At 43.4% G+C, this 16,108-nt stretch overlaps 1 protein-coding gene across 1 annotated transcript in view; it reads left to right on the forward strand.

Annotated features, from left to right (window-relative positions):
• Positions 1-11,840: 11,840 nt before the first annotated feature.
• VPS53 (VPS53 subunit of GARP complex) overlaps positions 11,841-16,108 on the forward strand; it is a 125,671-nt gene continuing 121,403 nt past the window's right edge. Inside the window, exons 1-2 of the mRNA XM_030861888.2 lie at positions 11,841-12,159; positions 14,090-14,170. Coding sequence (XP_030717748.1) covers positions 12,073-12,159; positions 14,090-14,170 — 168 coding nt within the window. The 5' untranslated portion in view covers positions 11,841-12,072. The remainder of the gene's footprint in view (positions 12,160-14,089; positions 14,171-16,108) is intronic.

A 16,108-nucleotide genomic window follows, 5' to 3' on the forward strand; every position in this document is an offset into this window, starting at 1 on the left:
AATTTTTTTTTTTTTTTTCTTTTTTGCGGTACGCGGGCCTCTCACTGTTGTGGCCTCTCCCGTTGTGGAGCACAGGCTCCGGACGCTCAGGCTCAGCGGCCATGGCTCACGGGGCCCAGACGCTCCGCGGCACGTGGGATCCTCCCGGACCGGGGCACGAACCTGTGTCCCCTGCATCGGCAGGCGGACTCTTAACCACTGCGCCACCAGGGAAGCCCTAACTTTATAATTTTTCAAAGCACTTTACATGTATTATCTCACTTGGTTCTCAAAATAACCCAGTGAGGTAGGTGAACATATTATTTTCATTTTATAGATAAGGAGACTTGGATGCAAATGGTAAACTGAATTGCCACCCTACGAAGTGGCAAGTCTCAAATTAGGACCCTGGACTCCTGATTCATGTTCCAGGGTGATTGCAACTACTTCATGCTGAGGCAGACAAAGAGAAAGAAAGTGATGGCCGTTAATGGAACATCACTCCCTTCAGGCTACCATCAGCAAAAGCCAGACAGCATTTCAAGGAGGCAGCTTGCTCTCAGGACTCAGAGTGTGGCCAGGAGGAAGTTAGTTCCTACCTTTTTTTCCCCCTTGTACTTTGCATTCAGTAACACCACCTGATCAACACCTTTCACTGATACCTGCATTTGTGTTTCCCCTCCAGACTGAATGCTCCTGATGGGCAGGTGGGGCCTATCTATCCAGGAGGCAGCCATGGCAGCTCCAGGGTTAGGAGTAGAGGACCTGAGTGCCCGTTTTGGCTCTGCTACTCAGAAGCTGTGTGACATGGAGAAAACTACCTACCCTTCCCTGTAAATGGGGGTCCCTCTACCTAACTCACAGGGTGGCTGTGAGAATTAGGTGAGATCTTTTCAAAAATACATGTAAACTATATGCAGGGCAGGGATTTCCCTGGCGGTCCAGTGGTTAAGACTCCACGCTTCCACTGCAGGGGGCGCAGGTTCGATCCCTGGACCAGGAACTAAGATCCCACATGCCACTGGCACAGACAAAAGAAAAAAAAAAAACTATATGCAGGGCAGAGGCCCGGATTATTGTTCTTTCTCTTGGTATCCCCACAGCACAGTTACTTGCTGGTAAGCTTCTCAATAAACATCTATTGGGTTGAAGATGCCCTAGGCCTGCCTTAGCCAGCTTCCAGACTGCAGCTTCTTCAGTTATATCCTGGACTATTTGCAATAGCAAACTCTGAGTCCGAGAAGCAGTCACACCCAAGCACGTGGCTTCTGCAAACAGTGGCCACAGCTGCACACCACAGGAAAGTCTTTGCTTTTGTACACAGTGATAATGATCCCTGTCAATAAAAACCATAATTTACACAAAGAGCTGATTATATAGTGCTTGCCTTTGTGTACTGCTCTGTTTTTTTCAAAGTCCTTTCACATAGGCGTTTCCTTTGCTATAAATGCAAAAATTTGCTTGTTTGCAGATGGCTACACCTAACTAAAAGCAGAGTGAGTCCTACAAGCTTAAGAAGTATTCAAGGGCTTCCCTGGTGGCGCAGTGGTTGAGAGTCCGCCTGCCGATGCAGGGGACACGGGTTCGTGACCCGGTCCGGGAGGATCCCACATGCCGCAGAGCGGCTGGGCCTGTGAGCCATGGCCGCTGAGCCTGCGCGTCCGGAGCCTGTGCTCCGCAACGGGAGAGGACACAACAGTGAGAAGCCTGCGTACCGCAAAAAAAAAAAAAAAAGTATTCAAGGACGTTAATCCATTAAGGAAATTACCTTTGAAATGAGTTAGAACCAGCAAATTGCTGTGAACAAATTCAGCTGCCTTCCTAAATCATCAGGTCAACAATTTTCAGTGTCTTCATGTCTCATAAGTAATTCCATAAAAGGTTGATTTTGCTTACTTTAACTTATATGATTTCTTCTTTTTTTTTTTAGTTTTTTGGTCATAAAAGTAATACTTTAAAAAGTAAAACCTGTGCAATATGGAAAATAATAATCATAAATAATGCCACCACTGAGAGATATTACTCTCAGATTATTAACATTTTAATAGAATTCTTCCATATGTATACATATATAGTAGAATATGCATTTATTATATATTTCATTGAGATCGTGCTTTAAATTAATTTTTAAAATTTTATTTATTTATTTACTTTTGGTTGTGTTAGGTCTTCGTCACTGCTCCTGGGCTTTTCTCTAGTTGCGGTGAGTGGGGGCTACTCTTTGTTGTGGTGTGCAGGCTTCTCATTGCAGTGGCTTCTCTTGTTGCGGAGCACGGGCTCTAGGCGCGCGGGCTTCAGTAGTTGTGGCACGTGGGCTCGGTAGTTGTGGCTTGCAGGGTCTAGAGCGCAGGCTCAGTAGTTGTGGCGCACGGGCTTAGTTGCTCTGTGGCATATGGGGTCTTCCCGGACCAGGTCTCAAACCCAAGTCCCCTGCATTGGCAGGTGGATTGTTAACCACTGCGCCACCAGGGAAGTCCCTTTAAATTAATTTTGAATATTAATATTTCACTTATCATAAGCATTTTCAATGTTAAGATTTTCACAAACCTCATTTTTAATAAGTCAGAAGTGATTTGATATTTAAATTATTGTAGATTATATTTCAAAGTGGGTTTTCACTGGTTTTGAAAGGAATTCTTGGGGTGAGAGCAGGTTTGTTCATAGACACATCCTGGCACACAAACATAGACAATGGCTTCATCCTTTCTGGTAACTTTATCCTTAAAAATATTAAGATTCTCATCCTTACTAGCACTCTCAGTTTCTGTTTTTAAGGTGGCATCATAATATCTATAGCGACCCCAAGCTCCTATTTAAGTATCTAGTTTTTTCTTTTTATAGGCTGAGCTCTATTAACCTATGTAGTAAACTACGGTTATGTAGGCGCTTGGTACTTAAGAAATGAATGAAGGAAAAGCATTCCTGTGAAGCTAAGTCTGTAGTGTCTTGTGCCATGCACAGTCAATCTCAACGCCAGGAGTTAATTACAGCTCAGCAAGATTGTAGGTGAAAACTTAAATGCTGGAAACTAAGAACTAGCATTCAAAAAGATACGTGCACCCCTATGTTCACAGCAGCACTATTCGCAATAGCCAAGGCATGGAAACAACCTAAACGTTCATCTACAGGTGAATGGACAAAGAAGATGCGGTATGTATATACAGTGGAATACTACTCAGTCATGAAAAGGAACGAAATAATGCCATTTGCAGCAACATGAATGGATGTAGAGATTATCATACTAAGTGAAGTCAGAAACAGAAAGGAAAATACCATACAACATCACTTACATGTGGAATCTAAAATATGACACAGGACTATCCCTGGTGGTGCAGTGGTTAAGAATCTGCCTGCCAATGCAGGGGACACAGGTTTGAGCCCTGGTCCGGGAAGATCCCATATGCCGCAGAGCAACTAAGCCTGTGTGCCACAACTACTGAGCCTATGCTCTAGAGCCCACGAGCCATAACAACTGAGCCCATGTGCCACAACTGCTGAAGTCCACACGCCTAGAGCCCGTGTTCTGCAACGAGAAGCCACCACAATGAGAAGCCCACGCACTGTAACAAAGAGTAGCCCCCACTCGCCACGATTAGAGAAAGCCCACACACAGCAACCAAGACCCAATGCAGCCAAAAATAAATTAATTAAAAATAAATAAATAAAATAAAAATATGACACAAATGAACTTATCTACAAAAGAGACTCACAGACATAGAACAGACTTGTGGTTGCCAGGGAGGAGGGGGACTGGGGGAGGGATGGATTGGGACTCTGGGATTAGCAGAGGCAAACTATTTTATATAGAATGGATAACAAAGTCCTACTGTATAGCACAAGGAACTATATTCAATATCCTGGATAAACCATAATGGAACAAAATATAAAAAATAATGTATATATATGTATAACTGAATCACTGTTGTATAGCAGAAATTAACACATTATAAGTTAACTATACTTCATTAAAAACAAAAAGAACAATGCAGAGAGAGTTGATTAGTTACAGAGACTTAAAAGTCTATTTTGGGAAGGAATCTTCATTATATATAGCAACAAGAACCTCAGCCCCATTGTATATACATGCCACATCTTCTTTATCCATTCATCTGTTGATGGACACTTAGGTTGCTTCCATGTCCTAGCTATTGTAAATACAGCTGCAATGAAATATTACTCAGACATAAAAAGGAACAGAACTGCGTTATTTGTAGTGAGGTGGATCGACCTAGAGACTGTCATACAGAGTGAAGTAAGTCAGAAAGAGAAAAACAAATACCGTATGCCAACACATATATATGGAATCTAAAAAAAAGAAAAAAAGGTCATGAAGAACCTAGGGGCAAGGCGGGAATAAGAGAACGGACTTGAGGATATGGGGAGGGGGAACGGTAAGCTGGGACAAAGTGAGAGAGTGGCATGGACATATATACACTACCAAACGTAAAATAGATAGCTAATGGGAAGCAGCCGCATAGCACAGGGAGATCAGCTCGGTGCTTTGTGACCACCTAGAGGGGTGGGACAGGGAGGGTGGGAGGGAGACGCAAGAGGGAAGAGATATGGGGATATATGTATACATATAGCTGATTCACTTTGTTATAAAGCAGAAACTAACACACCATTGTAAAGCAATTATACTCCAATAAAGATGTTAAAAAAAAAAAAAGAACCTCAGCCCCAAGAATCCTAGCGCATGCTTATGTGGCACCTGAGTGTCACACTTGCCTGTGACTGACCTCATGAACTATGAATGGTCAGTCTAAAGACTGAATGAGCTGTTGATGTAAGAGCCAGGCTGAAATACATTTGCTCTGCAGACAGAGCAAACTCCCACGTTGCCAGGGAACATGATGGAGCTGCCTAGCAGAGGTCTTAGAAGGATTTGGAAGGTTTTAAATAATATTAGTGTAAGATGAAGAGCAGGGAGCACTTGGTAGTCAAGAGTCTGCCACTTTCCTTCTTTTATGTGTTATAAATCCATTGTTTCCTTATGCAGTATCTGTGGCTTGATTGGTTTGTCCTTATATGTTTTCTTCTCCTGTTTAGATAGTAAATACCATGTCCACTCAATCTGCTGCTGTTTAACGTCTACTATTGTGGTCCTGGCCAATACAGCAGCACACATATTAGCCTTCAAAAAAGATTTTAAGGGCTTCCCTGGAGGCGCGGTGGTTGAGAGTCCGCCTGCCGATGCAGGGGACACGGGTTCGTGACCCGGTCCGGGAGGATCCCACATGCTGCGGAGCGGCTGGGCCCGTGAGCCATGGCCGCTGAGCCTGTGCACCCGGAGCCTGTGCTCCGCAGTGGGAGAGGCCACAGCAGTGAGAGGCCCGCGTACTGCAAAAAAAAAAAAAAAAAGATTTTAACATTGAAAAGGGAGAGAAACAACTATCACTATTTTTCAAACAATATGGTACTTTATCAAGAAAAAATAAGAAAATCAACTGAAATTTAGAATAAGACAGTTGAGGTAAGGTGGCTAGATACAAAATTGACACACAAAAATAAATGGCTTTTCTATAAGCCAACAAATAACAATTAGAAATGGTAATAGAAAAAGAGGACCATTTACAATTTTTTTATAATTTATAAAATCACTAGTTTTAGACCTAACAAGAAATATGCAAGACCTATATGAAGAAAGCCACAGACGTTTACTGAAAGACATAAAAACCTAAATAAATGGAGAGCATGGCCTAAAAATTCAATGTTGTAAACATGTCAACTTTCCCCAAATTGATGTCTAAATTCAATACAATTCCAGTCAAAATCCCAGCGTGTTTTTAATGGACTCCATAAGCTCTTTCTAAAGCTTATGTGGGACTTCCCTGGTGGTCCAGTGGCTAAGACTCTGCACTCCCAATGCAGGGGGCCTGGGTTTGATCCCTCGTCAGGGAACTAGATCCCACATGCCGCAACTAAGAGTTCATGTGCTGCAACTAAAGATCCCACACGCAGCAACCACGATCCCGCGTGCTGCAACTAAGACCCGGCGCAGCCAAATAAATAAATAAATAAATAATAAAGCTTGTGTGAATTAGAGATTATGTGCAAGTAAATATTTACAAGACTGATAATATCCAGTGTACATAAAGATATGAGGGTTATAGACACTTTTCTCAGTGCTGAAAGAAGTATAAATATGTATTGCAAGGATTCAGCATTGTTTGTAATAGCAAAGAAAAATTAGGAATGATCTAAATATCCAGTAGTGGAATGCAGATCTTCCCCAGCTTATGGTGGGGTTATGTCCCGATAAACTCATGGTAAGTTGAAAATACCGTAAGTTGACAATGCATTTAATATACCCAACCTACTGAACAACATAGCGGAGCCTAGCCCATCTTAATTAAAAGTGCTCAGAACACATACATTAGCCTACATTTGGGCAAAATCATCTAACACAAAGCTTATTTTATAATAAAGTGTTGAACATCTCATGCAATTTATTGAGTCTGTACTGAAAGTGAAGAACAGAATGGGTAAGAGTACCAGTTGTTTACCCTCGACTGCCTCGCTGACAGGGAGCTGCAGCTCGCTGCCCCTGCCCAGCATCGCAGGAGAGTGTATTCACCCAGCACACTGCTAGCCCGGGAAAAGATCAAAATTCGAAGTATGGTTTCTACTGAATGCGTATTGCTTTCGCATTATCAGAAAGTTGAAAAATTGTAAATTGAACTATCGTAAGTCAAGTGGGAGACCGTCTGACAAAATATTTTATGGTATGATCAAACAATGGAATGCTACATAGCCTCTGAAAGGAGAGATAGACCAAAATACAGAGAAAGATCTCCAGAACATACTGGAAATTTAAAGGGGAAAGAACAAATCACAACAATAAGTACAGTGAGATGTAAATTACAGTTTAAAAAAAACTATAAATGTGCTTGTACGTATATTGCTACATAATCACGCAAAGAAAGGTTTGGAAGGGGAACACCAGACTAACAGTGTGGGGAGAGAAGTGTGTATGGGCGTGTGTCGGCTTTGTGTCTGTGGGGTGAGGTGAATTAAGAATAACTTTTACATTTTCCCATGTTGTACAAGTGTATGAGGGTTTTGAAAACTATAGTTAGAAATCTGATAAAGCACACTGCCTTGAAAATTATATGAAAGGTAATATGTAAAAAAATACGACATTCAGGGACTTCCCTGGTGGTCCAGTGGTTAGGACTCTGCGCTCTCACTGCCAAGGGCCCGGGCTCAATCCCTGGTTGTGGAACTAAGATCCCGCAAGCTATGCAGCATGGCCAAAAAAAAAAAAAAGAAATGACATTCATTTAACATACTTTTGAGGAATCATCATTTTTTAAAGTGTGAAAGTGTCACATAAGCTGTTGAAAAGTAATGGCCTTGATTTTTATACGTAATGCTGTAACAGGACCTGGCTCTGGTAGGTTTGAGAGGCATTAAGAGCAAAAACACTTGAACATAACAGACTTTGGTGTCATCTTAGCAGGCCAGCACTTAGCTGCCTGACCTTGGCTTCTCACCCTACTGTCCCACCTACGTCAAGAACTATGGAGAAGTCTAAGAAATAACATATATGAAGGACTTCTCTGGTGGCGCAGTGGTTAAGAATCCGCCTGCCAATGCAGGGGACACGGGTTCAAGCCCTGGTCCGGGAAGATCCCACATGCCGTGGAGCAACTGAGCCCATGCGCCACAACTACTGAGCCTGCGCTCTAGAGCCAGCAAGCCACAACTACTGAGCCCACGTGCCACAACGACTGAAGGCCACGAGCCTAGAGCCTGTGCTCCGCAACAAGAGAAGCCACCGCAGTGAGAAGCCTGCGCACTGCAATGAAGAGTAGCCCCCGCTCACCACAACTAGAGAAAGCCCATGCACAGCAACAAAGACCCAATGCAGCCAAAAATAAATAAATAAAATTTAAAAACTTTTTTAAAAAAAGAAATAACATATATGTGTAATTCCCTGGTGGTTCAGTGGTTAGGACTCCGAGCTTCCACTGCAGGGGGCCTGGGTTCAATCCCTGGTCAGGAAACTAGGATCGCACAAGCCTTCTGGCCAAGATAATAATAATAACATATATGAAAACATTTAAACTGTTCATTAAAGTACTATGTAAATGCACTATATTGTATTAGTCCCTGAAACCATTTGCTATCATTTGGTGTAGTGGATTAAATCTGCCCGTAAAACTCTGTATAAGTACCCCGGGCGCTAACTGATAGCACTACTGGAGTGCCTCGCCATCAAATGCTATACTCTAAACCCAACAGATAAATGTGCTTAGGCTAGGGCAGTGAGGGCAAAGAAAAAGAAACTGATGATAAGCAAAGTGAAGATTTTCACAGGCATTTGAAAATGTGTGACTGACACTAAGGAGAGAAAGCCAAGTGTGGACAGAAAAGATGTGGAAACTAGAGATGGCTGTGGGAGTGATCTCTCAAAGCAACGAATCTCCAAGGGGGATTGGGGTGGAGGAAGCTATCGAATCTTGAACAATATTATATTTAGGACATAAAACTTTTTTTTTTTTTTTTGCAGTACACAGGCCTCTCACTGTTGTGGCCTCTCCCACTGCAGAGCACAGGCTCCGGACGCGCAGGCTCAGCGGCCATGGCTCACGGGCCCAGCCGCTCCGCAGCATGTGGGATCTTCCCAGACCGGGGCACGAACCCGTGTCCCCTGCATCAGCAGGCGGACTCTCAACCACTGCGCCACCAGGGAAGCCCTAGTCTGTTACTATTTAATGCAGTTTTCTTCACCTGATGTCCACCTATCTCTCTGCTCTTTTATCTTCCTAGACTTTTGTACCATGTAACTCTCTTAAACCCAAACTTATATTCATTATTATTATCTTATCTGGAAATAGGGAGAAGGGGGATAATGGAGTTGGGAGCTTCAGCATAGGGAAAGGCTTGGGTTGCAGGGGGAATGCAATGAGAGTTGACAAGGGACTTGTAAAAGGACAATCAGTGGCAATGGGACAGCATGACTTTGTATTGGAGATGGTCACCCTGGTATCATGACTCTCCATGACATTGTGGGCCACTTGGAAGCAGAGAAAACAAAAATGAGGGGACTAGGGCTGATGACAGGCCCGGTGAAGCTGGTCCTGTCACTCCTCTGCTTACAATCCTTCAAAGGCTTCCCATCTCTCAAATGACCTTCAAGAGTCTCCACCATCTGGCACTGCCAATTTCTTCGGCCTCTTGTTCCATTCTCCCCTCGGCTTTGAAAGTCCCATCACCCTGGCCAATTTCTTCTATCTTCGTGGCTTTTGCATATACTGTTCCTTTTGTCTGTCATCTCCTGTTCACACCCCACCCTTTGCTTCAGCTTAAAAGTCACTTCCTCAAAGAAGCCTCTCCTGAACCCCACATACAATCAGAGCACTCTATCAATATCGTCTTCCATAGTATGCTTTACTTGTCTTTCATTAGACCTAACACAATTCTTTGCTTATAAGTATGAATACCCTTTTCATACCTGGAAATAGTTCCGTGGAGGCAGGCACTTGGTCTATTTTGTTGGTTGCTAAAGTCCCAGCACCTGGCCTAGTGCCTATTGCCAGCAGGAACATTCATTTATTCATTCAATAAATTTATTGAATGAATGAATGAATGGCAGGAAGAGTTGGTTATGGAACCTTGGGAACGTTTTTTGTTAGTTTTTAACTACATCCCAATTTTCTCATCTGTGAATAGCAGATGATGATAATAACTACCAACCTTCGAACTGCCATGTAGATTGAAACAATGTATACTTAGCATGGTGCCTGGCATACAGGAAGGGCTAGGAAATGTGAGCCATTATTATCATCATTAAATATAAGTGCTGTGAGCAACCAGAACGCTGATCCATTGCTGGCAGGAATGCGAAAATGATAACAGCCCACTTTGGAAAACAGTTGAACGGTTTCTTATAAACACAGACTTACTATACAACCCAACAATCCCGCGTCTACGTATTTACCCAAGTGAAATGAAAATTTATGTTCACACAAAAACCTGCATATGAATGTTTATAGCAGTTTTATTCATAATTGCCCCAAACTAGAAACAACCCAAATGTCCTTCAGCCAGGGAATGGATAAACAAACTGTGGTATATCCAGATAGTGTATTTACCACTCAGCAAGAAGAAATAAACTACTGATACATGCAACGACATGGATGATATACAAATGTATTATGTTGAGTGAAAGAAGCCAGACTCAAGAGGTGACATATTGTATGATCCCATTTATATGACATTCTGGAAAAGTCAAACTATAGGGACAGAAATCTGGTCAGTGGTTGCCAGGGGATGAGGTGGGGCATGAGAGAATTTGGGGGGGACGATGGAACTGTCCTAGGATTTGATTGTGACAGTGGTTACATGACTATATGCATTTATTAAAACTCACGGCATTCTAAACATGGGTGGATTTTACTGTATATAAATTATTTCTTACTGTATATAAAAAATGAAAAACATCCAAGACAGATGGATAAAATTATCATTTCCTTTAACAAAAAAAAAGGCATTTATGGGCTTCCCTGGTGGCGCAGTGGTTGAGAGTCCGCCTGCCGGGGAGTCGGGTTGGTGCCCGGGTCTGGAAGATCCCACATGCCGCGGAGCGGCTGGGGCCGTGAGCCATGGCCGCTAGGCCTGCGCTTCCGGAGCCTGTTCTCCGCAACGGGAGAGGCCACAACAGTAAGACGCCAGCGTACCGCAAAAAGAAAAAGGCATTTATATTTCTGATTATAAAAATGCTACAGGCTCATAGACATTTTGGGAAAATGTGCAAAGAATACATTCCATCACCTGCAGAAAAGTAATATTTCTTGCTATAATTTTTATAGGCACAAAATACACACACATGTAAACTGGGACCATGCTGTATATTTGTGCTTTCTGAAATATATTATGCACATTTTCCCATGTCATTAAATAATTTTCAAAAACCATGATTTTGAGTCAGTAATATTCTATTATGTAACCAATTTATATTTTTAAGCCTTCCTTTACTGTTAGAAATTATATTGCTCCCATCTTTTTTTAACCACAATTTTGATTAAAAAAAAAAAAAAAAGCTCATTGGGGCCAGGGACACTTCATCATGGAGTTTTACCATGTTTAACTGATAAAACAACTCTTCCCTTGTCTGCAATTATCTCATTGTGTCTGGAGGAAAAGTGGTTCCACAGGGTGACCTGGCTTTTTCCTTTGTGGTACATAAGGGCTAGACACACTCATATTACCTGTATTATTAGCTTAAATTTGCATAGCAATTTTAATTTTTCTCTCTCGCCGCATCCTTGCAGGGTAAGCAGGGCCGATGTAGTAATTTGTTCAAGATCACACAGCTCATCATTCGTGGACCGTGACTTCGACTCCAGCTACTCAGTCTCAGAGAAAGTCAACATTTCCCCAGGGCGGGTCACTGCCTAATCTGGATCTTTTTCCCCGCCCCCGCTACTGCCACTGAGCAAGGGGCCCCTGGGTGCGGACGCCCCCAGAAAATGCTGCCTAGAAGCTTGGCACACGGGGAATTTAACTCTTGTCAAGTGGACAAATTCCCATCCTACAAATTGTCCTTGGCAACATCGCCACTTACCAGCTGGGGTCATTTCTCCCCCGATGGCTGGGGGGACACCTACTGCCACTGAGCAAGGGGCCCCTGAGAAGGATCGCCGGCCTCGCGGCCCGTGAGAGCTGCTGTCATTCGATCGCGACGGTGTTGGGGCGCACCCTCACTGGGGGGTCCTGCCGGAGCGGCCGGGTCCTCCCCAGCGCCAGGGCCCAAGTGGGGAGGGCGCCTTCGGCGAGGTGAAGCGGGTCCCCACCATCTTAAGGAGGGGTGAGGGCAGGTGGGGGCCGCCGGACTACAGGGTTGCCCAGGGAGACTCCGGGAGGTGACAGGAACACCTCCTCCTTGGGACCAGAGGTCAGTCCTCCGCTATCCCAGAATGCCCCGGATCCCGGAAGTGCCTGGCTTCCCGGAAGTGCCCGACTGGGTGACAGAGCCCAGGCTGTCTGGAGCGCTGCCGCTGGAGGGTTGCTCTTCTGGGGCGTGGGTGGCTGCAGGACGTGCGGCTCGGGGTAGGGGTGGGCGCCGGGAGGGAGCTGGGCGGCAGGATGATGGAGGAGGAGGAACTGGAGTTCGTGGAGGAGCTGGAAGCCGTGCTGCAGCTCACGCCCGACGTGCAGCTCGCCATCGAGCAGGTGAGCGTTCCGCCCCTCGACGGGAGGAGAGTGTGGAGGCTGGGGCAGCTCTGGGGATGGGACATGGGGTAGGACGCCGGGGAAGCGGTCTTCGTGGGAGACGTGGGAGCTAGGCGCAGAAGGGCAAGGAAAGGTTTTGGTGGGAGGTGGTGGTGGGAAGGGGTTTCTGAATCTAGAGGAGGGAGAGAATCTTTTCTAGGCCTTGATTGTCTTTGGAGGGTGGGGCGTCCTGGTGGGTTTGGGTAAAGGAGCTGTGTCTCCTGAAAGGATGCACCTAGAAAAAGGGACCTCATAGGTAGCAACCTCAGGTTTTGGGAGTTGCGGGGCTGTTCATTCATTTATCAGGCTGGTGTCGCAGTGTTCCGGATTCTCCATCTAGCCCCTTGTGAGTGACGCGGAATTGAGGGGAGGAGGTAACCTCTATTTTTGAAGCATATCGCAAAGCAGAGGGGCAAAGGTTAAAAGCAAAAAACAAAAAACCCTTTACCATACTTAGTTGAGAATTCCTGCTGTTGATTAATTTGGGGTAGGTTGAAGAATATTCCCAGGTGGCTTCTCTTCCCTGCAGGAATTCTTTAGGTGACTAAATTCTCTTTTCAAGCGTATGGAGTTTTTAAGAGTGATGATATTAGAAATAGCAATTTAGACCCTTGTACAGGGTATCGCTCCTGATGAAGGGAGAAAAATCTCCCTTAAAGAAGTTGGTGTAGGGGATTTAGGAAAAGGAGTGGTGAGCCATACTTAATGACCACTGGGAAGTTTTTTGAAGTTAAACATTACTACTTCTATTACTGATAGTTAATATTTATTGACCATTAATACTTACTGTGGGTCTGCCAGTGTACTAAGTTATTTGTTTGTATTGTCCCATTTATAGATTTTTAGGTGTGTTTTCCTTGGAGTGGTTGGATTACTCATTCACAGCACATTTGGCAGATCCTGAGGATGCCAGGCCATTAGGCAAAAGTTTTGGTGTTCAAGTCACACTGCTTTCCACCCACCTCCATCTGCCAGAAAGAGACATATGTTTCTTTTTTCGTTTGTTTTTTGTTTGTTTGTTTGGCCTTGCCTCAGGGCTTGTGGGATCTTAGTTCCCCTACCAGGGATTGAACCTGGGCTGCCCGCAGTGAGAGCACGAGTCCTAACCACTGGACTGCCAGGGAATTCCCAGAGACATACATTTCATTCCCTTTGGACCTAGTGGGCTCCAATAGAAGAAACAAATAATGCAGTCAGTTATCGTTTGACAAGGGTTTTAGAAGAGCACAGTTTTTCCTATTTCTTGGTAAGATTGAATTCTAGCACAGGTTTCTCCAATAAGAAGACCTCAAAAAAGAATTTGCTTCCCAGAATAACTGCCTTGAGCTGGTGAAATCTAGTACCCAGGGGATCACTTAACTGCTTTGCAACCCACCTTGATACATGTTCTTCAAATTGCAACATCTGAAGGGAGTTAGCTATATTTCTCAGAAGGCGGCTTGCTTTCTTCTGTAAAAGAGATGGACAGTTCTCCACTTCCTGACGCTGAGTATAATAATCGCTTTGATGCATAGTGAATTCTACTGCTGAGACATCACTGAGACATGGTGTATAATAAGTCTGTTATCAAGATTCCCTTAATACAACCATGTCATCCGCTGGCTTAATCTGATAGTGTACAATGCCCACTTATTTTACCTTGTCCTTGGGATTTCGTGGATATCTGGAACTTTTCACTGTTGCACATTCTGTTAGTTTTACTAAGATGTGAAAATTACAGATTTACTTTACTAGATATTTTATTGCGCGTCTGTTGTTGTTAAGCCTCGTAAAATGAAAAAAAGCTATGGTCTTTGCCTTCCAAAGACTTACCAACCAATAGGGAGGAAAGAAATAATACATAAAGCAAGGCAGAAAGATAGGTGATTTTTAATTCTCTATCTTTATGTAGGTATTTCCAAGCCAGGATCCTCTAGATCGAGCAGATTTCAATGCTGTGGAGTATATCAACACCCTGTTCCCAACAGAGCAAGTAAGTATAGAGTTTTCTTCTTGCAGTGGCTTCTGGCTCATCCTGAATATTAATGATGTATTATGTGTTATACTACATAATCTAAGGGACCTTGATAAGCAAGTGAGAGTTAAATTCAAGTTAGACTTCGTTGTAACCAGCTTTCTTTTTTGGGGGGGGAGGGTTAGCTAATACCAAATACTGTTGTTGTGTTAGTGTGGAATTCTCTGTATAGTGAGCATATTATTAGAAATCATACCCTTAGGTTGAAAGCGTCTGTCCTGTTGCCCCCCAACCCCCAATTTTCTGTAGTAAATTGGGAAGTAGACAGGATTTTCCTAATGTAATAGGGGAAAAATGGGAATGAGGTAGGCAGGATAAGCCTGGAGTTAGAAAGCTACTTTTATTCCTATTTCAAGATGTAAATTTCAGAACTTTGATTTCTAGCCCAGCAGACTGTGGGTGGTGTTGGCCCCTTTATCCTGTACTGGGAGTAAGGAGGAAGAGCCAGTTTTAGTGGTAAGAAGGTAGAATTAGGGTGTAAAGGTGAGCTCAGTTTTGAACATATTTGGGCCATCCAGGTAGAAATACATAGTTGGATATTTGAGTCTGGAGCCCATCATTGCCATAACTGTTAATATTTTGGCATATATCCTTCCAAACTTTTTCTGATGGACATGCTGATTTTTAAAATAAATTTGGAAAAAATGGTATCATACTGTGTGATTGTCTTTTCTGAGATTTCACAGATAGCCTTTAGAACTCATCTTTTTCTTTTTTGGCTGCACCATGTACAGCTTGCAGGATCTTAGTCCCCGGCCAGGGATTGAACAGGGGCCCTTGGCAGTGAAAGCACCAAGTCCTAACCACTGGACCGCCAGGGGATTCCTAAGAGCTCATCATTTTCTATGAAATATGAATTCTAGGAATTAGCTGGAGATAGAAATTTGGAAGCAATGGTATAAAGATAGCAGTTTTAGCCACGAAAAGATTTAATTTACCCCAGCCTATCAAGACAGCTAACTCACCACAACAAATTGTTAGATTTGAAAATTATGTATATAGGGAACCACCCGGTTCTCCCTTCTTCCTGATAAGTTTTTGTTTTTAAACTACTGAAGGTAGCATAAGACATTTGTTGTTCCACAGATTCACTTATATGTCTTGTCTAATTATGTCCCGACATCCATGGTGATGTATAGTGAAGTTTCTCAGGTAATTCAGGAAATTTATGACACAGGGGTACCTTTATTTCCCCAACCCCAGATTTATACCATTTTCCAACCCAGATTCTCATGGACCTTAATTAAAAGGTAATAGAAAGTAAGGGCATGATTTATAATTTCTTTCAGCTATTGCTAAATCTTGGGCAAAATCCATCTATATACCTCATGGACATTGCAGTAGTTGCATTGTCGCTGTGGCACAGGGGCTTAGTTGCTCCGTGGCATGTGGGATCTTCCCAGACCAGGGCTCGAACCCGTGTCCCCTGCATTGGCAGGTGGATTCTTAACCACTGCACCACCAGGGAAGCCCTTGTTCATTTATTTTGTTTATTTGTTTGTTTATTTGTTTTCTATATTTCACATATGAGTGAAATCATACCGTATTTGTGCTTCTCCGTCTGATTTATTTCACTTGATACCCTCAAGGTCCATCCATCTTGTCGTAAATGGCAAGACTTCATCTTGTTTTATGTGTGACCTGGTTCTCTTATCAGACCTGTGCCTGGAAGGCTCCTGCCTCTTCCTGCCAGCACAGGTTGCCGCTAGCAATTTATAAGCACAATTCCTGCATCACCCCCAATTCCTTCTGAGGTAAAATATCTATCGGGAGAGAGGGAAAGAGGACTTACAAAATTATATTTTGAAAACTTCAGTTAAAATGGTGCTATAAAATTGTACCATCTCTATTCCATTAGGGGGCACCCTTTCCTCATGTTTTCAGCTCACTAAATTG

The sequence above is a fragment of the Globicephala melas genome, chromosome 20, assembly GCF_963455315.2.
Source record: "Globicephala melas chromosome 20, mGloMel1.2, whole genome shotgun sequence".
NCBI lineage: Eukaryota > Metazoa > Chordata > Mammalia > Artiodactyla > Delphinidae > Globicephala > Globicephala melas.